This window comes from Zootermopsis nevadensis, unplaced genomic scaffold, assembly GCF_977971745.1.
Source record: "Zootermopsis nevadensis isolate Lab colony 2312 unplaced genomic scaffold, Znev_1.0 Znev_ptg000011l, whole genome shotgun sequence".
NCBI lineage: Eukaryota > Metazoa > Arthropoda > Insecta > Blattodea > Termopsidae > Zootermopsis > Zootermopsis nevadensis.
In genome coordinates, this window is record NW_028259143.1 from 1,041,418 (window position 1) to 1,063,788 (window position 22,371).

The following is a 22,371-nucleotide window of genomic DNA, read 5'->3' on the forward strand; positions in this document are numbered from 1 at the left end:
CAAACCACATGTGGCTAGCTCAATTTGTTTGCGGGCCACAGTTTTTCAAAACCCCGAACGGACTTTGTGGACACACTGTATTTAATTATGTAGGACATCTGGTCTCTAGTGTTGATCTTGTGAAGTAAGTTCGTGCAGTATGGTCATTCCTTTATAGGTACATGTGCAGATCTAACCTTAGGAGTAAGTGGACGGAATATCTGGATATCTCTGATCCTGATGTTACTTTCCCAGTTTTCTTGGGTTTAGTGTCACTTCACCTCAGACAGGATCAGTGTTTAGGGTAGTACACACGTTTGTTGCACGAGAAATTTTTGCTGCAGTGTGAACCGTCGTGAAACTGTCGAGCAAGCTAGTGGATAGGTAAGTGTTTCGATGAGGGGCCCAAAATGTACTTTAATGCATAGCTACAATACTCTTCATTCAGGCAAGAAACAGTACAGTTTCCGTTGCTTAGCAGGGAGTCTTTGCCAGCCATAATGTTAATGGTCACTATACATCAGTTTGGTGGCAGCATGGCATTTATTTGCTCTCCTCCCTCCGAGGTGGAATCTCTGTGGAGCAGTCCATTCACCCATGCGATTTAAACTTTGTAGTAAAACTTGCTATATGGTGGTCAAAAAAAATGGGAGATCATTTTGTATGCCATCCTGTAGTAGTAATTGTATTTTCTGGTAATATGTGTTTTGTTGGTATCTATCAGTAACTAGAAGTATATCACGTTCATCTCTTACGCAACCACCGCTGTGTGTCGATAAAAGGATGACAGGAAACTAATATTATTGCTAATGCAGCAGTTTTATTATGCTTAAGAAATGGCAATGTTGACAGAGGGGTTGGTACTTCGTATTAAGTCATATTTAATAATGGTTCATTTCATTTCTGTACAGTGATAATTGTTTTTGAGCATCCTGGTTATTGCTGAGAGCTTCACAGGTTGAAGGCAGATGTGTGTGTGTGTGTGTGTGTGCGATATTAAATTCGGACAGTCAAGTACTGATGGCAGTTGCTTGAGTACGTTTTCTGGTGATTTGTTCATTGCATTAAGATACGATTGCAGATGAATGAAGCGTTATTGGATTATTTAAATTAAGATGTCATCGGACTGTTGGGGAACATATGTGCTATCGGGATGGTCCTGTTTTTGTAAATTTTTGGCTGCAAAACATTTGGAGGTGAAGGAATTCTGTAAATTTAAAATGCCATCGATCATTCAGAATGCCCTTGCAGCGAACGTTTTTTTTTTTTTTTAGCCAGGTTAAAAATATCATTTGGTCCTTCTCTTTTCAGGTGAATTTCGAGTTAATGGGGAAATGAATGGATCTTACGAAGAAGAGATGGAAGTGTGCGAGAATGTTCCACAACATGGCACTATTGTTGCCAAATCATTGACCAGTGATGTAATGAGTGATAAAAGTACAGATGATATCAGTGAAAACTCTCTTTTGGATAATGCGAGTAATTGTAGTAAGGATTTTAATAATGCTGAAAACTTCTCTGTCTGTGAGAGAGGGGATACGAAAGTGCCTAACAGTGAAAATTTGAGTGAATCAGAAATGTGCAAAGATTTGGGAACTGAAGTGCCTGGAGTGGAAGAGGAAGAGGATGAGGAGGAGGAAATAGAAGAAGAAGAGGAGGAGGAGGAGGTTGATGATGATGATGAAGAAGTAGAAGAAGAAGAAGAAGAAGAAGATGAAGATGATGAAATGAAAGATGCTAGAGATGAAGATTTGGATAAGAATGAAGAAATAGAAATTGAAGAGAGTGGTTTAGATGACAGTGAAACTCAGGGCAGTGATGCTGGTGATGATTTAGAAAAGGAGGAAGCCTTGGACGCAGACGTTGGTAAAGAGATTCCAAGTTCCACAAATAACTGTGTAAAATCCAGAGATAACAGTTTAGGTTCAGATGCAGAATCATGTGACGACGAACATGATGAATCTGAAGATAGGAAAGATGAATTGTTAGTCAATAGGGACAAAGATGATGACTCTCATAATTTAGATAGTAAGGTCGTAGATCTTGAAGGTGAAGAAAATGTTAGTGATGAATCTGTAAGGTCTGAAAATGAGAATCACATAGGTAGCTTTAAAAAAGCAGCAGGTAGTTCTTATGGAGCAGGAGACAGTTTTAAAGAGGATTCTGACTGTGCTAAAAGGGAAGATAATGTTGCCAAGGAAGTATCTGATGTGACTCCAGTTAATGCTGTAAGTCCAGATATTGAAGAGATTAGTAATGACTCTTTGAAATCTTCAAAATCAATTAAATCTGCCAGAAATGAGGGTTCTGCAGGTAATGGCGAGGCTGTTGACAAGGATGACGATAAGAAAGAAATAGACGTGTTTGTATCGGATTCAAAGGGTGGAGATAGTCCGGGCAAGGTAAAAAAGTCTCGTAAAAGCGTGGCTATACTGAATTTGACGCCTCGACGTAGTTCCCGCAATCTTAGCAAAGCGCAGAAGAGTTATGTGGAGAAGGAGGAGGATCCTGACATAGAGGAGATAACTCCACAGGATCCTCTGGCCGATCCCCTGTCCACAGATCCTTTCCGTGATGACAAGGAGAACAATAAGGCACGCAGTACAAGAAAAAACACTATTGTTGTGAATGACACTAAACGCCTCGTAGAGATTGCTACTGGAACGAAAGGTTTAAAAGGAGGCAAGAAGGAGCCGACATTAGTTATTATTGATACAAATTCAATTCTGTCTGGCCGTGGACCTGTTCCCATCTCCCAGGGGCCACACGGTTCTTCACATACATCATCTGTTGCAGCATCGTCATCGTCTGTTCCGGTAGCTTCATCGTCAGGGTATTCCATACTACCAGTCGCTGTGCCCGCACAGGGGATGTATTCCTCTCATTCATCCATGCGCATGAGTAATTCTCTTCACTCACCTCCTTCAGTTCCCAAACCTCCACAAATTTTGCCCACCCTTACAGATGACATGTATGTTGTAGAAGCTCCGTCATTTATAGTACCTTATGTGTATGAAAAGCCACCTATTAAGCCTTTGAAAGAATTTGTAGAAAAGCTAGGAAAAGAAATAGAAGAAATGAAAGAAAAGGAGGAACGAGAGAGACAAGAAAGGGAAGAGAATGAGAAGAGGGAAGAGAATGAGAAGATTGAAAAGGAAGAACCAGAAGAAGAAAAGAAGGAGAAGGAGAGAGATACAGAGAGCAACAAAGAAGATTTGATAGATCAAAAGAAACCAAATATAGATAATTCTGATAAAAATGTAGAGGAGGAAGATTGCGTTGAATCTGAAGAGAAAGTTGACAAGGGCGATGATGATGTTAATATGAAGGATTTGTCTGATGCAAATGAGAATAAATGTAAAAGTGAAGATAAAGATGAGAGTGGTGATAAAGATGTAAAAGCTAAAGGAAAAGGAGGAAGCGAAAGCCAAATAAAGCCAAGTGAAGACAAAAGTGGGGAAGAGAAGAAAGAATCAGAAGACTCAAAGAAGAATGGAGACAGCATAAACAAAAATGGCCCTGAAGTTCAGAACTCGGGGCCTGCTTCTGGTGAAGACAAAGATAAAGCTGCCAGTCTTCCCAAGCCTGAAGAGAAACCCAACAGACCACCAACATACTTTGACAACCCTTTGGGAAAGTTCTTTATGCAGATTGGCATAAACCTTATTGAGGAATATGTGCAGACAGATATGCTTCGATCACAGAAACGGAAACGTGATCGGGATGGTGGAAGGGGAGGAGCTGTAACTCAGTTTGCCATCAATTCACTTCTTAAGACCTTGGAACTAAGCAAAGAAAATAATGAACCATTTCATTTGGAACAGAAGAAGTGTGAATACTGCAGCTTTAAGACTGAGTCTTCGCTTGTTATGGCACAACATCTGGAAACCCCGCACATGCGGAATTACGTGTATCGTTGTAATTTCTGTCCGTTGGAAGTACGAAGTCCACATGATATCCTTTTTCACATGGAAGCTGAACATAATGTGCGTGGTAGGTTGGAACGTGCTCCAGCATTTCATCAGTGCCCCAACTGCCCGTTTGAAGACAATCAGAAGGGTAAACTGACACGTCACTTGTTGTCGTGTGCAAAAAAGCATAAACCAGACCGCAATCAGGAACCGCCTCCTGACTGGGAACCACCAGCAAAAATTCCGCGGGTTTCCCGCAGTCGCCCGGCGTCTCTTGGACTTGGTGCAGCTGCTTACCAAGCCATGGCAGGGAAGCAAGTTCAACCTCATCATCCCTTACTTCCGAAACTGGTGCCGGCACCTTCACTGTCTTCACCAGGATTGGGACGTGGCAGAGGCAGACCCCCTATACACGCACGATATCACATGCCAGACATGAAGATGCCTCCTCAGCGAGGAGTGGTACCTGCACAAATCAGACAAGGTACGTATTATATTTCCTTGAATATAAATTGCAGTCCCGCCTCCCCCCCAAATCTGCACCCCATAAAACTAGGGCGTGGCTTATAATCTTATAACTGTTAAACTTCTTATTGTAGCTCATGTTCCTTGCCTATATTTGACTGTCGTTAACTGAAACTGTTCGCAGTAACAGTGCACTAAGTGTGTCTTTGGACCAGACACACTTGAGGTTTGTGCCAAATGAATCTGCCACGATGCACAACTTGAGAACTGAATAATCCCCACTACTCCATCTCTCTGACTCTTCCAACAACATTCTTGTTACATCGTCACTCTGATCATAGCCACGTAGCTGTTAACGTACAAAACAATCCGGATGCCTAGAAAAATACTTTTCCTTATGCCATGTCAATGTTACAACCCTGCTTTGTAGGAGTCATTGTGATATTCTTTATTGATGGTGCACTGTTGCCAACCCCAGAGAAACTTAGCAGAAGCTGGGTTATGCATATAATATGTTTAAAGGGTGTTTGTGGCTTTGGCTGTGGTGTAACTTGCGACGAATGGTCAGGTGATGATAATTTTGAAATGGCATATAGCTGTGATTGCTGGTCGAACTGGAACTTTGCATCTGGATCAGAATATTATTTATTGTATGTTGATGTTCTCTTTACATGTCTTTTCTCTGAAATCCAGGGATGATGTATCGACCTTCGTCATCATCCACTCAACCGCAGATGTTACTTCCCACTACGTATCAGATTGCAGGCAATCAGATCTACCAGGTTAGTTTCAATACGAAAAACTCTCTCGTGCTCCAATTCCGCATGTCATTGCCCAGAAGAGCGCCGTTAATGTTATAACTGCTGTGAGAAACCTTAAATATGAAAAATATATAGCGCATTATCAGTGTTAAGAGGTTGCTTGACACGCCCTGGTACTGTGCCTCAGATGGCATCCCTGATTTGCTGTACCATAGTGCCAGTTTAGTTTATCACAGTCCTGAAATAGTAATTTTGATGAACTGGCATTTATGAAAAATAACCAACAGTTGTGTGCAATTTCTGGCCATCGAATTTGATCGTTAACTAGTGATTATAAAAACCTAAATAAGTTAGTTGTTATATATAATTCCCCACATGTGATGCCAGTTGTATTCATGACTGGATTATTCACTTCTGCTACAGTATTCACATATATGTGCGCACGTACACGCACGTCTGAATAAAATATTCGGTACAGGGCAGAACTGGTCAGATCTTATCGTACGGTTCGGGCTGTCGTGTGATTTGCAGCACGAGCACAGAAATGGTTATTTGGTTTGTTTTCCTCAGTTATTAAAGCTACTGTCTTTTGAGATGTAAATGAATATCATACTTGAAATTTTTAATAAGGATTAATGAAGTGTTTATTTGTATCAGTTTTTATTTATTATCATCAAATATTAAAGATTTACGCTTCTTTCAGTTACTAAAAATGCCACGCGTTGCCATTATGAAACCTCGTTTGAAAGGACTTTTTGTGGAAATCTCGGCGACGTCTTGTACTCTCATGTTGAAGGGGTGAAATATAAATTATTTTTAAATATTCACTAACTTCATGTACTTATTACAGACATGTTACGGCTGGTCTTAAATTTGAAGGTGGGAGCTTTGTAGAGGTTATGGTGGTCTTTTTCTTATGGTTCGTTTTAGTGATAAAGGTGTTTTATATAGTTTGTGAACAAGGCGGTAGGTTCATAGTGAAGTTGGGAGTGGAAAACATTTTGTGGGTGAAATCTGCTTATTTGAATGAATGTGTAGGAAAGTTGACTGTTATTTTATATTCACAAAACTGATCTCAGCATATGAAGTTCTTGGTATGCCTTTGGGTATGTTTCAGATTTGTTTAATACATTTAATGAAAACTAAATTCATAGTGTTATTAATGTTATGTGATTAAGGAGGCGAAGGCCCTACAAAGGGGCTGTAGTGCCAGGGAGTAGGATTATTGTATGGTTCGGTTCTGTATTAGTATTTATGTTCAACAACAACAACAACTTGGTGACAGCATTGTTCATGTACCAGGGATTTCCATTTCTGTTACTTTCTGCTGACGCTGGTACTGTATACACCCAGGGTTTTTAATTGTCTACGCACGGAAGAAATTTGCAGCTTTGGTACCAAGGGACGCTATTCTAGGGGCAGGGTTGTGATGACATCTGTAACCAGCGTACAGATTAACAAGATAACTTAGACTTTGGGGAGTGTTGATGGCTGCTGCGTTGTCCTGTCACCAAATGTCTCCTTGTCTTGCCAGATGTGATGATTTTTAGGAATGCAATTGCTGTATTTGATAAGGAATTGCTGCACATTTCTAATGCATTTATTCAAACTATTCAAGGAATTTTATTGAAAGAAAATAAATTATTGTGTGTGTCTAATAACTTGTAGATAGATTTCAGTTTTGTCCTGTGTGTCAATTTCTCATTTCGCCATAGCACGAAAGGTGATGCATTATCGAGTGACAATATTTAAAAGCGTATATTTATGAGCATACGAGTAAGTTGGAATATTTTAGAGTACTGTTGCCCCAGAGAGTTCAGTGGTGCAATGATGTAAGGAAAGCGTAACCATTTATTGGTAGTGAAGTCAATTTTGTAAGAGTTTTCAACAAGGGTGGGTTAAATATAGAAACAGTTTCATGAGCTGTTGGTTGTGTCAGGTGGTGGGGAGCCAGGGTCAGATGATGCCAGTGGCGCCAAGTGGCCTGTCTTCAGTGCCTCGTCTCACAGTAATGCCACCCAGTTCTGCCAGCAGTGGTGCTTCAGCACCCACACCCGTTGCACTGGTGCCCAATATTGCTGCTGGTAACAATTCCATCACTATACAGGTAAAAATCCTGCTGAAATTCTGTACAGTTTTTCATGGGTTGAGGTATTGGTATTTTACCTTTTGTTAGAATATTTAAATCATCTTGCACATGAGGCAGTTGTTAGCTCCTTTTGATTTCATGCTCTTTTTTTTTCAAATTACATGTTTTCTTACTTGCAGTTCAAGGATTCATCAGTTTATGTACTTATTTAAGTAGATGGATTGAAATTTAAGACATTGCACTTCAAGGATTCATTGCATTTGAACACAAAAGGAAATTCTCACTAGAACAACAGTTTTATTTATCTCTAGACTCTGCTCATTGGTAGGTTCAGGCCTCGAGTACTAGAGTGGACTGTAATCGATATTTAGAATGCGGGAAATATTGTTTGTGGGTGTTTGTAATGAGATGATGTTCATCTGGGTTCTGTTGGTGTATGGATTTGCAGGTTGGTACCATTGTTTCAAAGAAACATGCTGCCACCATATTCAGGATATCTCTGAAACGTTGGTATCTGCTTGCAAGTCCGCATGATGTTGCAACCTGGATGACCACCATAAACATTTTCAGGGCCGTGAGAATCTCGTATAACAAGATACGTTCAAGAATTTGAGGTTTTGCTGGCGTGCGAGTTCCTGAATGTGCATTTTGTATTTGTACAGCTGGTTGGAGAAGAATGTAGAGACGATGTTGGGATGGGCTTTAAGTAAAAAAATGTTTTTAAAAACAAACGTATGAGGTTAGGATGTTATATGTTGATGATGAGGGAGTGTGGTTTCTTCAGTGTAGGATTCTTCGGATGCTTCAGGGCTAGTGCCTGTTTGACAATGATTTTCAGTAGGTATTTATAGCCAGACTGAAAGTATATGAGATATCATCTTGAGAATATCTTTGCATATTTTAGGTTTGTAAAATCTCAGGCTTGTAGCTGATAGCTACTACTCGTGCACGACTGGAGAGAGTACTTCATTGGCCTTCAGATAAGAATAACATGAGTCTTGTGGCTTTGTCAGAACATAATTTATGGCAGTCTAAGTTTCCTTTTGTGCAAGTTTCTATGATTATATAAAAACTTGTTGCTGAATTATTGTAAGGACAATGTCGGAAATTGTGATTTCTGCATTGATTTGGCATGGAGTGACCTGCTTATAGTTGAGAGAGAGAGATTTGTATCTTGTGGTTACACGTTATGTTTTGTTTGATTTGATATGCTTGGGTTTTTAGATGGATAAAACATTGTAATATGAGGTAGCACATGCTGCCGTGCATGGATTAATGTGTGCGGTGTGTGAGAATGTTACGGCTAACACCCATCTTCATCCATTCACTTTTCTGATCACATGTTTATATTTGACATATGTCTGTTGTGTATCCTATTTGTTGTCTTGTCTGAGAAATTTAGGCTCCATGCTGTAGTAATTGTCATTTAAAATTTTCTCTGGTAATTTTATTCTGTTCCAGAAATATGTTCTTTAATCGCTGTCAGAGGGATTTTTTTTTTGATCATTTGATGAGTTATTCTGTATCTCGAGACTTCTCTTGGGAATTTTATCTTATCTCTGCTGTCTGCTGCTCTTTGATTTAGGGTCTTTGTTTCATAACCGTGTAACAGTACTGGTCATAGTACTGTGCACTGTATCTGCTGGTTTTTGGTACTAGCTGCAAAGTGTGTTGTTCTGTTAGTCTTCAAATCTTAAGTGGTGTGTTTCAGTTAGTGTCTGAACAAAAATTGATGGACTTGTAATATTTGAATATTTGCATGTGCTGCATATTCAGTCGTATAATTTGCTTTCTTTTGTTAAAGAAAGTATCTGGGGTGGCTCTGGAGGAGGTACATATTGTACCAACCTCGGTTGTGTGTAAGCGGTTTATAGTGAAAACAGTCGGCTCTTGCCATACTTGGTTGCTTCTGTTGGGTCCTTTTCATCCGCATTAGATGGTACCACATTCTGTCATTCATCTGTAACACAAATGTTATTTATTACAGCAAACATTTGGAACCCCCACCAAATACTGTGTACTACAGTCACAATTTGATGATTCCACGAAACTCCTCTTAGTGCTGTCTTCCTCAAAGTCGCATTGGCGTTCCAGTCGTGTTTTACCTTCGATAACGTGATGATTCTATCGCTGGTCTAGTGGAATGTTCCCTGAATGCTGCAAGCTGTGAATAAATGCTTCCGCATCTGGAGTTCAAGTGAAGAGCTCTCAATAACGCTACACTTTTCTGTCTGAGTCTGGGCTTGCTGCTTCACATGCAGCCAGAGCCAGTGGTCATTAAGTCATGATGCTACAGTATATATTTGCAGCTGAGATTCCAGCACAGTTCATTTAGTCAGATGCTTTTTATTGCTCACTTGACAGAATTGGTGTTGGTCTTGTAAATATGGGAAAAATATTAATTTAGTGACAGGTTAGGATGTTAGTAGAAAATATTTAGTAATGTTGATTAAATGAGAGAGGTGGCTCTAGCTTTGCATGTAATTGTGGCAACCAGGATTTGACAGCTAATTACATTTCTTTGTGTGCTTTCTAATTTTGAGGATCTTTAACAGTTATGCCTAAGGTTGAATTTTGTGTGTTGAACAGAGTGCTAATAACAAGAACCCTGCAGCTAAACTGCTTCAGCAGCCGAGTATCTCTATTACTCCTTTGCCACGACAGCCCTCAGGGATCGCTCCAGGCAATCCAGCCCACGCTAAACATGGAACACATCCTGGTGGCAAGGCTACCTTTGTCATCTGTGAGATCTGTGATGGATACATTAAGGTATAATGCATTTTGTTTCTTTTGGGTCTCGTGATATTTAATGATTTTTACATTTTTTTAAACAGTAATAATTTTTGTCTCAGAGTTAAGGTAGTTCAGTTTTTAGTTGTGTGTGAATGATGTAACAGAAATAAAGGCTTTCCTGAAAAGTTAAAGTGGTTTCATAAATATTTTATGATGGTATGCAAATATGCTACTTGCTGTCTCAAAACTGGTAGTGTATAAAGACAGATAAATTACCATGCCCTGAACTGGTTTGGTATTACACAGTCTGTTTCCATCCATTCTGCAGCACTGCACCATAACTGTTGGTCAAAATTCGGTATGAGGTGATTAATATTATGCAATATGCTGTCTTTTACAGGACTTGGAGCAACTACGTAATCACATGCAGTGGATACACAAAGTGAAAATCCATCCCAAAATGATATATAATAGACCACCGCTGAACTGTCAGAAGTGTCAGTTCCGTTTCTTTACGGACCAAGGCTTGGAACGCCACCTGCTGGGGTCACACGGACTTGTTACCTCCAGCATGCAGGAAGCCGCTAATAAGGGCAAAGATGGTGGGCGTTGTCCAGTTTGTGGCAGAGTAAGTGTTATAGTAACGTCCTGTTCATTAGTTTCATTATTGGCATTTTAAGGCGAGGAATTGATACATTAATCACATTGTGAAAATTTTTATGTCATAGGAAATGATATTTTTTTGCATAACGCTGGTTTGTAAAATTGTTATCTTAATGCAGTTTGATAAGTATGATGATTTATTGCAGGTGTATCAGTGGAAATTGTTAAATCACGTGGCTCGAGACCATAACATGACATTGAAGCCTGCGCACCTCTCCTACAAGTGCACGGTGTGTACTGCAACGTTTGGAATGTACAAACAATTTGAAAATCATGTTTATTCGGCTCATAGTGTTGTTGCAAGACGGGTGATGGATAAGAAGGCACCGCAAGTCCCTCGACCACCACAACAAAATGATGCAATTCTGAAGCCTCTCAAGATAAATGATGAAATAACAATAATTCCCCAACCGGCTCGACCTCGCCCCGGTCCGGCTAGTCGCACCGGAGCCATATCTGCACTGATGCAGGAACAAAACCCTCCGAGTAAGGTTCATGCCTGTGAGAATTGTGAAGCAACATTTGATGGCCCAACAGGGTTTTCACAGTACGTGAGCCACATAAGAAGGCGTCACCTACGTCGTTGTGGCGTGAAGGTATGTCGGCTGGATGGGTGTCCAACCTGTAAGCAAAGGCATGTTACACAAGACATGCTTGATTTTCTGGAGGAACAGAAAGAAGGTGTAGATGTTATTGAGCTCTCAGATGATGAAGTAGTGATAGCTGGTCAGGGTCGTAATGAAATTACCATCACGAAGGTTTCATGTGCACCTGGTCCAAGGCGTTTTAAGCAGAGATTACAGCAGAGCCGTAATGTACAGGTTATCGAGCTGGAAGACTCCCCAGTTAAAAACAGTAACAATTCTGAGAGCATCGCTGGTAGAGAGAACGGGGAGGATACGCTAACTGCGGTGAAGGAACGACTCCGTAGAAGGAAGAGTCTGGAGATAAGTCAGGTGGATTCCGAATGTTCATCTCCGCAATCAAATGATGACACGCCAGCCAAGAAAAAGCGTCGGAATGACGATGACTGAAGTGACGGTGCGGTTCTTTCTATTTTCCTAGATGTTGTGTCATCCTTGTTGTTGGTTCACAGTCTCTTAGCTGTCATTTTGATGGGTAGGGAATAATGTAATTAAATGCTAAGCATGTGTTTCATGATCTTGAGATACAGCGAGACATACGGTACTTCATGTTTTATTTATGACATATTATACTTTACTATGCATATGAAACTTATCTTGCTTACAAACCACATGTGAGATTTCTAACTAGAATAATGAACTGAATATGGCGTTGATAAAATTAAACAGTTCCAAATGTCTGCTTTAGGTTATAAGTACTGACGTGGTTTTTAAGTTTGGTGTGACAGAAAATGTGCAGTGTTTCAGGTGTGTATGAATTATATGTACCTTTCAAACGTAACCAAAGCGAATGAAAGTTGTACTCGTGCAAAGTCAAGTCATAGAGTGGGTGTGGGAACGACGTCCTCAAGCAGATTGACTCTTCGATCTGCCGTTAATTATGTGTACAGTGTAGACAATAGAAATTGGAACTAAAGCCAGAATGGCGAAAGCAAGTAAACAAGGGGAAACTGTGGGAATATGCCAGAAAGTTGAACCTGTCTGGTCGTACATGTTTCTACCCGATGCTTTATCCTGGTTTTCTCCTTATTTTTTTACATTACCTGTGTTTCAATTGAAAGGAAGATTTCCGTCAGGAGTCAAAAGGAAAAAGTGAGAGTATCACCTATGGTGAGTTGCCTCTTTTATTAGGCTTTTCTTATTGCTGACACCAGTAGCAACTTGTATTCCAGTAAAAAGATGTCAAAGACAGTGTGGTTTGAGTACAATACCTGGTTTGTGTTTTCATGAGTGTATTTGGTTTATATCAGCCTGTGCACTTAATATTTTTGATTTTTTTTTTAAGTCCCATTAATTTGCCAGGATCTCTTCATGACAGTATCTGGTGTGTTACGTTCGCAAGATGGCTGTTCTGGAGTCTTAGAAAATTGAAGTGGAAAACTGCGGATGAAACTTGTGGAAGAAGTTGCAGTTTTGGTTGAAACGCATAACCTCATCATTATGTTATGTAATACTGGAATTATTGCATAATTTATTAAAAATATTCAGTAGGTGATCTTAACGCTGTTGGCTTTTTGTTAGTTCTTTACTCATGTGGACTACAGGTACCTTAAGTGGTTGAAAAATAAGGATTCACAGAAGGTATGTTGGACAGAAATTACATGTATCTAGCATTTGTTGGAGGTTTTCCTGTGTTGTGTTAAATAAGGTTTATATTATGTATATGTATGGTAGGGAGAAAATCCAGGAAAATTAATACAAACAAGTCTTTAAAATGGAGGTATGTAGCTGGGTTTCAGAGATGGCTTAAATTCTACTAGCTTTCTTCTGTGCTTATTATGGATGTGAAGTTTGACTTAAGTTTAAAAAGAAAAGGCTGATTATACTTTTAGATAAAAAGCTAATACGTTTACTTCTGTATTGTTTACGTATGTATCTGAAACTTTTTTTATATCAGTGAAATGGAGCAAAATCTAGAGGGGCAATTATTGTAGTAGAAATGTATCTGACAAACCTGAGCACTTACTTGAGTGAGAGCTCCAAAAAGCACGTTTAAGATAAATACATGCGGGAGCTTATGCTTAAAAAAGTGGCTTCTCATTTGCTAACTCTGTTAGACCTTCCTGTGTGTTGCATTATTTACACAAGCATTTCTAAGGTTTGATTGCAAAGGGTCTAATATCCTGCATGGAGCACAATTTGTGGGAAGCTTATAGTTACTCAGTCGAAGAAATCTCCACCTTTCGTAGAACCTGAATGCTCATAATTGAAATCACAAGAGGCCTCTGCTAGGCCTTTTCTTGTGCCACATGAATCCAGTCCACATCCTCACACGAGTGTTAATAGTATCCTTCCGTCCATGCCTAGGTATTGCATTTGGTCTCTTTCCTTCAGATTTTCTGTCAAAAATATGCACATATTGCTTTCATGAGTGTTGTGCATTATCCATCTTCTTCATTTTTTGTCCTCAATGTTTTGTAGAGTACAAATTATGAAGCTCCTTGGTAAGCAACTTTTCTAGCCTCTTATTACTTTATCTTGGGTAAACCTATTTGTCTCGGCGCTCTTTGTTTTCATATGCAATGTTTTTCACTTTGGATAAGAGGCCAAGTTTCATGTCCATACAAAACAACGGTCACACTTAGTTCTATGTTTTTTGTCCATAGTTCTTTAGAAGCAGTACAGGAAATCAGATGATTCTGAATTGAATTATAACAAGAAGTCTATGTATTTCGTCTGGAAACTAGAAGTCATATTTTATTGGATAAATCATTTTATGTTTCTCTTTATTATTTTTAAATTTTGTTTTGTTATCTTTAATTTCAAAGTATTTGCTGCAGTTTCAAAGGATTTGTTGGAGGCAATGTTTCAGAGTTTCGTGACGGTGGTTGTTTCATTATACTTGTATTGTGTTGGGACATTTTCCATTGTCTGACGTGTTGAGGTTGTACGCAGGCCCTTTTGAATGCTGAGGTTAGAACACAATCATTGGACCACCTGTGCTAGTGGTTAGCATACCAGCTTACATTTACTTTTAGAATTTAAAAACTCATACCCTTCTGATGTTGATTCAGCACCACTGAATTATGCCTGTCATCGATTTTTTCCCTGGCAACACTTTTATTGATATACCATCATGCATTTAGTCCAACGCAGTCTGCGTTGAAATGATTTTCTGAATAGGCCAGCTCTGAAAACACCTGATTTGGCTCTCCCTTCCTACATAAGTGGACTTGAAGTCATGATATTTAAAGCAAGGCTTAAAATTAAATGCCAGCGGTGAATGTTAAACTAATTCACACACCAGTATTCAGACACCATCTTGTTTCTTACTGACATGGTTTGCTGTGTTAAGCAGCTATTGTTTTGCAGAGTCTACAGTGTGTCAGTAACAGACATGTCACAGTAAATTTTTTAAACTAAGATTTAAGAAAGAATCTATATCACATCTGAACACACACACACGTGATTATTACCACCACAGAAGTGTCCACAGTCTGAAACAAACATACATACCATGTTACTCCTGGTTTCAATAATGAATACCATTATTATAAAAGTGCCATGTTTGAAAGGGAACCCTTTTGAACCATTCTGCGTTATAATTTCATTAGTTTTTAATATGAACATTTTGTTATAATTTTGAACACACATTGTTCACACAAAGAAGTTGATGGCCATAAAGAATAGTCAGATATAAAAACAAACTGCAAGCTGTATATTCTGTGCAGCTAGTGTTTTGGCTTTGCTGGAACACAAACTTGCCCAATAGGAGGCATTTGGGTCATCTTGCTGATACTTTGTTATGACAAATCAGATACGGTAAGTTCAGCCTGGTGATACTAGCAAGCAACTTCAAGATAACAGGAACTTTGTTCTTGTTCAATGTGAAAAGTTGAAAGTAAGTGCTCCAGAGGTCATTATTAATTGACAATAGAAAAATCACATTGCTACTCAAAATTTGAACAGTATTAGAGCTGCAGAGAATATGTAGAAATTTATTTAAATGTTCAAAACATTTATTGGCAAGGTATTTATTACACATGGCATTTAGATGCCTAATATATTCCATTAGAACAGTATTCTGTTTATAGCACACTTTTTATCTTTTGTAGTACATGTTTATTTTTATTTACCATATACCCATGATCATTCATATAAATAAATATTAAAATTTGAATGGAAGACATTTTGTTCCCATTTGTTTGCTTTCATTAGAAGTTTTGTAAATGGCCAGATAATATAGTCATTATGGTAGCATTTGGTATTCATTCAGTGTAGTCTGACCAAAAAGATGGAACCAATACCAGGTTTTTGTGTTTGTTTTAGGATATTTGTGAATAATATCTAGAATTAGAAGAACTTAATGTGATTATTCTCTTGTGGGTATGGTGGCTGGAGAAATATGTAGCAGAGGAATTTAACAATAATCCAAGAAGACATCAGTTACATATTGCATGGTTAGATAGTTGTTTTGGTAACCCATTCTGGTTATCCTAGCAAGAATTTGTGCTGTTTGTCATAGTGACTGTACGGTAGTCCTAAGAAGTCGGTGAGCTGTTCAAACTTGGAATGTGTATAAACTGCAGGTTGTGCAACATCTCAGGAGAACATACAAACTGGTAAGTAGAAATGTGTGAATAGTCTCTCAATAGCATTGAAAATAATTTATAAACTTATTATTTTATGGTAAAAAGAAATTTTATGTGGGTGGAGTGTGAACTTGAGGTAGTCATCAAAATAGAATCTGTTGGTTCTCTAGAAGGAAATGGGAAGGAGCCCAGAAATGGTGTGATGTAGTTTGTGGAATATCTCATTGTTTATTTATTTTAATGTAAGTGGAGGAAGTTATTATAAAATGGTAGATTAGTACCATGGCTTCAACTTCAGAGGAAACCAGAATGGTTCATGTAAGATGTTACATGCTCCAGCTTTGTCACTAGGTAAATGAGAGATTGTTAGAGGGGGCCATTGAAATAGGTTTTAAGTTCACATGATATAAATCCATGTAAAATTAACATAGCTTATGTTCAGCACTGAACTGAAATCTGCAAATTCATTACTTCGGATATTCCAAGAAGTCAAAGGAAGATGCCTAGAGATGCTGTTCATATTGAAAGGAGTAAAGTAAAAAGGTTTTTGCAGAAATTGTGCGACATTTAAAAAAAAAGTTTATTAGGTAATACTATAATGGGGCTTGTAATTACACACATTTTCCAACAGTGTTTTTGCCTGCACAGTTAGATTAATGTCCTTTATAAGCTGATAGCAGCTCAGCTGGTCAAAATATTACCAACCTTTTGTGGAGCCCAGTGACGTTTGTGCCCATTTCCTAACGTGTATGCACACTTAAAAAAAATGTAAGTGTTGATGGCATCAAGTTGAAATAAACATAGTCAAAGAAGGCCAAAAATGTGCTTTAATAAAAAACAAAGAAAACGATACAAAATTTAACTCGAATCGTGTTTTATTGCACAATTCACGATGTGCAGTTTTATTGACGTTAATAATAAATACAGAATAAAATATAATTCTGACTTGTTTGCATGTATGGTACACATATTGCAATAATCATTACACGTGATAATGAATTTGTGTATCAACATTAATATATTATGTCCCATAGACAAACAGAAGTAGAAGTATATGCTATATACATATTTCTATAAATGTAGTGGCGTTAAATACAGTACGGGCACAGAACATCCATTATATGTTGTCACAGAGCTGGACTGAGTACGTTTCTTGGCTTCAGGCGTTGCATTTTGTAGCGGTCTTTAAAGTGTGCTTACAAGTCCCCTGCAACCTATTGATCAGTAAGTAGTTTATGTTCTGTTATGCGAATTTGAACTCTTTATCAAAGGATGTGTGTAATAGCCTATACCAATGAAACAAAGTATAGGATTAACAACTCTTTTGATTACATAATTCCTAGAATTCATACTTTTAGCTTGTTTCTTTGTTCATCTGTAACTGATCAGGTTTGCAGATTGGCATGTCAGTCAAGTGTAATGAATTCGCTTCCTTCCGTTACTCTGTCGCTGGTTTCCACCACTCCCAAATCACCGTTGTCTCCTATTTGCAACACCTGTGTCTCCACCAGCTGCCCGTGATGACTTGCTATGTTTTCTACATCTACACTCACTTCACCTGTCGATGTTACTATTGTTAATGTCTGGTCTGAACAACCCAGTGTCAGCGAATTTGCTGTCTCAACCACAGTGTCCTCTGAGTCCATTATCTGTTCATGTAAAACCTGAAACATAACTTGATCTTAATAATTATCCATTATGAAATGGCCCGTGTAAGTTTCACAGTGTCTGAAGAACTTTCTGACCTATTGAATGACTTAAGGTCTGTTTCAGAACTACTTTCATACTTGTGCGTAAAAATAAATACACGTATATTTTTAGATATCCTGCATAGTATATGAAACTTGTGGGTACCTACCGGTAAAATTTGATCTTCGCTCAAAACTTGAATGTGATGTGTCTCTTGTAAACGAGCAAGCTGTTCAGGTGTCGCATGTAAAACTTTGATATCACCCTGTGATGTATGAATGACCTAAAACAGAACCATTTAACGCCAGTGTTACACCTTTTATTTTTTCTTCAGAATGTGCTTGAACTAAGCAATATTTATAATGCGTAGAGACAAGGACCAAAATTTTCCTGTGTCTCTGTAAGGGGTCTTACTCACTGTCTCATCTATAACGAAATCCCATGTTTGCGGTGGCAACACCATGTTACAAATGGCTGTTCCTTATAGTACAGTATGTTCCACTTTATGTAGAATCTGCCATGACATTATACCGTCAGATGAAAATAACTCGTATACATTATTTAACCGCATTGTATAGCATAACTTACCGCACATTATAGCAGGTGTCAAGGTGTGATTCACCTCACTGTTAATGAATGAGATGACGGCAGACTTTTGGAAAGCGTATTAGAACAGTGCAGAACACGGCCTTTGCATGCTAGTAGGTCATTCTGGAATTTGCACATTTCTCTATATATCTGTAGTGCTGATTATGTCATTACATTGTCAAATATATGTGCACAAACCTGAGCTTCCAGTGCTTCAACAGAATCATCCTCCACATACGAATCAGCTGCGACAATTAAAGGCTCTCCATCCTCAGAGATAATATGATGCAGCTGATGAGAAGAGCTGTCATTTTGACTGGAACCCTGTGGGAGTTTTTCATTTTTTATTTATGGACTACAAAAACATGTTCAATATATGAAATATGCTGTCTTCATTAACTAACCCTGAAGCCTCCAAGTGGCAGTCCTCGTACTTTCTTCTTCCAAGCCGTTCTGCATTTTGAATCCATATTCTGCTTTATTCGATACCAGTCTCTCTCAGTGATGTTGAATTTGTACAATAAATGACACCGAATTCCATAAATCTGCAGAACAGTGAAAATAAATCAGGATGTGGTATTATCGGTATTAATATCATGTCTGGCGCAGACAACATAATGCTGCAGTATTGCCAACTGTGAATTTATTTATTTTTGTTAGGAGGAGGAAGTTGGATAGGTAGGCTGTGTGTGAAATTTGAATTCATTTCTTTCCAAAACAATTTTACTTTTAACAAAATTTAGCAGAATTAAGAAAAAGCAATCATCAATGAACTTTATAGGGAATGACTGATCTAGGATCCTAGTAAAAGAATAGTTACACAGGTATATCAATGTGAATTCAATAATGTTTTGTTACTTATGAAAATTAAACTTGTTTGATTTACTATACAGAAAATATATTGTATGTACCATGAGAGGATCCAGTTGTCTCTTGCGGTGTTTCCCTTTTCCTGACAAGTTTGACACGGCCAGTACCTCTCGTGGAAACAGGTAATCAAGCAGAGTGACAGCCATTTTCTCTGGAGTTTGGCAGAATGTGTTTATATGAAGTAAGTTCCTAAAATTGAAAGAACACATATAAATGTAAAACCACAGTATATTAAAATAACTACATCATTCCTTGTATGCCTACAAATATTAAAATTTGTATAGCTTCCTGACATCTGGAAATAAGTTTGAAATCATAGAATTCTTCATTAATGTATGAGATTTATGATTTTATTCTTTAACTTTGAATATGTATTGTCTCTCATGCATTTAACATTCATAGTGTTGTAACAAAACATCCTGATTGCTTTTTAATTTTGATCTAGACTATGACAGGAAGATCAAAGAAAATCAACTGGGACTGGAAATGAATGATTGTGTCATGTGATGATTGAAAAGGTAAAATAACATACACAACAAAAATTTTCTTTGAAACCAACAAAGAGATTGGTGTTAAGCAGAATTTCTTATCCAGGGCATGAATGTGGTCAGCTGAAAATAAATTATTGTAAGCCTTTGTCTGTAAGAAAAGTTGAAGGGGGAATTCCCAGAAAAATATCCCAACAAGTTTCTGTCCATGGAATGACTTGTTAACATTGCAATAATTTCCATCAGCAAAAACTGTTGGTGACAGTAACAGCAGGTAAACATAATAAAAAAGTTCTTTGAGCAAACTGGAAGTGGGGGGGGGGGGGGGGGGGACTGGCCAAATCATGTGCATAATTCCATGCTAATCTTTTGGTTTGTTTTCAGAGTCTCATGGTCAGCTGTTGTTAATATGGATTATGATCAGATGCAGAATATTATATCTTTCTAATGTCTCCTCACTTGATTTTCAAATGTTACCACACTCTCTGGTAACGCTGTATTTTTCTCCATGTAAGACAAAATATTACACATATACTGTTCAGTAAATAATATATCATAAAAACACTGTAAAATATAAGACTGTAAAATGTACTCCCTGTTTTTATGTCATATCCTGTGATAAAATTCCTTGTGTGAAAGTCATTTTCATTTTATAATTTCTTTTAGGAACATGTAATGCAGCATTAAATGGAAAATTACTATGCTTCATTTTACTTTCTCACATAAATTGTATGGAAAATGTTGACAGGTGAAAATAAATTTCAATGGAAATAAACATTTCAGAATCCTCTGAATAAAATCATTTGAAATGTTCTTCATTAAATTTAAGTAATACCAAGAACGGCTTAAATAATTTGGGAGTGTGAGCTGGGTATACATCAAGATGAGGTTTCAGTTTATGTGCATGTGAAACAGCATTAGAAACAGTTAAAAACTGAGTTTATATATTTTAATAATGTGTTGAATTATGATAATTGGGGTGTGTGTGAGATGGCACATGATGAGATCTAGAAATTCTTCAGTAATCAGAACCCATTACCATATAATCTGCATTAATAAATAATTTTAAAATATGAAAATTTCAAGCGGTTTATAAATATCTTTATTTCCTTTAAAATATTAAATTAATTACTTCATACAAGAATTATATTACACATTATGTGCTTAGTTTTCCTTACGATGGAGTGATTGCACAGCGCACTCTGGCTTCAGGATTATTTTCATCCCCTAGCCAACTTCCCTCAGGGAAGTCTGTCTTGCTGTTTAGTGTGATAACTTGTAGTGTGGAATCCAGTCCCAGTGATGCACTAACTTGCGCCGGTTTGTGATTTCGTACTAACACCACAGGAGACGATCTGAAAATGTGATCGGTATATGTTACAGAGTAACATGATTCAAATTTATGTGAAAAAATTAATTTGTACTCTTGTTCATTTCACTTGTACATCCACTAAATTTGATACTGAATAAGTCTGTTGGTTACAGTTTGGTGTCGAATATGACTGCCTGGTCTTTCGTCCAGTTCATTCATCTTAACCACTAAAATGCACATAGATGTAAACCTGATTATATTAAATGAAAAACTTTATACAGGCAATGGCTGAATTGACATGAAACTAAGAGGATAATTTAATGATGGAGTGATAAAGAAACCCTCATTCAGCCTTTTACATTATTTACACAGTCACATCTTGAAGTAATTTTGTATTCTTATTATCAAACTGTGTCACACTACTTACATATCTGTATTTGAGATTTCAATGTCATCTTTTAAAGATGAAATGTGATGCGTCACAGGTGAAGATTTTAATATTTCCTCTATTGTATTAATTTTCTGGAGAACCTCTTCGCAACAAGAGTGTCTGAGACCATCCGATTTTACACAGTTTTGTACAAAGTTGTCGAGAGCATCCATTCTTGAAATGATGGTATTACACCCTGCTGTAATAAGTCCCATGCGATTTTCAATACTCGCTAATCGTTGGTTGAATGCCAGTTTTAAGTTGGACATTTCTTTGCTGCAAGCTTCTATTGCTGAGAGGATTGTTTTGCTTTCAACTCTTGCACGCTTTAGAAGGGGCACACCAGACATTGTAAAGGGAACCAGTTACACCTGAAAAGTAGAGCAGTTTTTATCAGTGTCTATGTCTGCACCTATAATGTACTGAAGACATTACAGAATAAAATGATGCATTGCTTGCTTTTGACATGTAACACTGGTGAAACACATTAGGATAATTATGAAAGTGAAGCTGTGCCTGTTTTGGATTGCAATAAATTTACAGTTGGAAGTAACATTAATCTACATTCATAAATCCTAAACAGGATTAAGCCAATTATATAGAACATTTGCATACACATAAAGATATGGTTACTGCAGCTATTAACAGATTATTTTATAAGGACAATACACACAATAAAATAAGAACTACATGTAAAGTTTTCATTGATATTTACACTACATAAGAATTCTACATTAATGTAAATTCTGCAAAAGGAAATAATAACGTATTTTAATTCCACTATTCTTTTAAAGGAGCTACAACAAATAACTTATTTCAATCTTGTACGTAGTCTTGTATTGTGTTCACTGTCGAAAGTGAAGACTCTACGCATTGTGTCATAAACCACACACTGGCAAGAAAAAAATGTCGTTCCAATCCAGCTGGAAGTTTTATATGTTCAGCTACCTGCCTCAAAGCCAAGTTATATTTGAACATGAACTACTAATACAGTATTCACGAAAAAGAATTCATAGTTTACTTTTGTTATGGATCTTCAAATTCCCCCTCTTTCTTCTGCTTTTCACGCAGTTTCACGCGTTTGACGATGAAATGGCTATCCACTGTGTGCAGAATTTTAGCCAATGAAATTAGTCGGTGTAGTTGTGAGGTGGTCGAAGAGACATCTGAAACAGGGTGGGTAAAGTAAATAGCAAGCTCGTAGCTTTTTGAGATGA

At 37.7% G+C, this 22,371-nt stretch overlaps 2 protein-coding genes across 8 annotated transcripts in view; one reads left to right on the top strand and one right to left on the bottom strand.

Moving 5' to 3' along the window:
• MEP-1 (zinc finger protein MEP-1) overlaps nt 1–12,746 on the top strand; it is a 19,229-nt gene extending 6,483 nt beyond the window's left edge. For 6 of the 7 annotated variants that reach the window (XM_087346998.1, XM_022074135.2, XM_087347000.1 and 3 more), the window contains exons 3-8: nt 1,291–4,374; nt 5,049–5,137; nt 7,056–7,223; nt 9,795–9,974; nt 10,339–10,566; nt 10,748–12,746. In XM_087346998.1, the coding sequence (XP_087203124.1) occupies nt 1,291–4,374; nt 5,049–5,137; nt 7,056–7,223; nt 9,795–9,974; nt 10,339–10,566; nt 10,748–11,635 (4,637 nt within the window). In that variant the 3' untranslated portion in view covers nt 11,636–12,746. The remainder of the gene's footprint in view (nt 1–1,290; nt 4,375–5,048; nt 5,138–7,055; nt 7,224–9,794; nt 9,975–10,338; nt 10,567–10,747) is intronic. The other variant, XM_022074136.2, reaches the window with a different exon arrangement.
• Nucleotides 12,747–16,587: 3,841 nt separating this feature from the next.
• On the bottom strand, nt 16,588–22,324 carry LOC110834701 (protein BANP). The gene is made up of 8 exons (XM_022074142.1): nt 22,176–22,324; nt 21,152–21,525; nt 20,591–20,767; nt 18,966–19,113; nt 18,459–18,599; nt 18,253–18,378; nt 17,636–17,749; nt 16,588–17,441 (listed from the first exon to the last, which is right to left on the bottom strand). The coding sequence occupies exons 2-8, from the start codon at nt 21,502–21,504 to the stop codon at nt 17,184–17,186; spliced, it is 1,317 nt and encodes a 438-aa protein (XP_021929834.1). The 5' UTR covers nt 21,505–21,525; nt 22,176–22,324; the 3' UTR covers nt 16,588–17,183.
• Nucleotides 22,325–22,371: the final 47 nt, after the last annotated feature.

Bases quoted from the DNA above. Each gene is read 5' to 3' on its own strand.
- LOC110834701 (XM_022074142.1), bottom strand. From the start codon at position 21,504: ATGTCTGGTGTGCCCCTTCTAAAGCGTGCAAGAGTTGAAAGCAAAACA. The intron at 17,750-18,252 runs GTTTGTGCACAT...GTTCTGTTTTAG, and splicing joins TTGAAGCACTGGAAGCTCAG to GTCATTCATACATCACAGGG. The intron at 17,442-17,635 runs GTAGGTACCCAC...GTTATGTTTCAG, and splicing joins GCGAAGATCAAATTTTACCG to GTTTTACATGAACAGATAAT.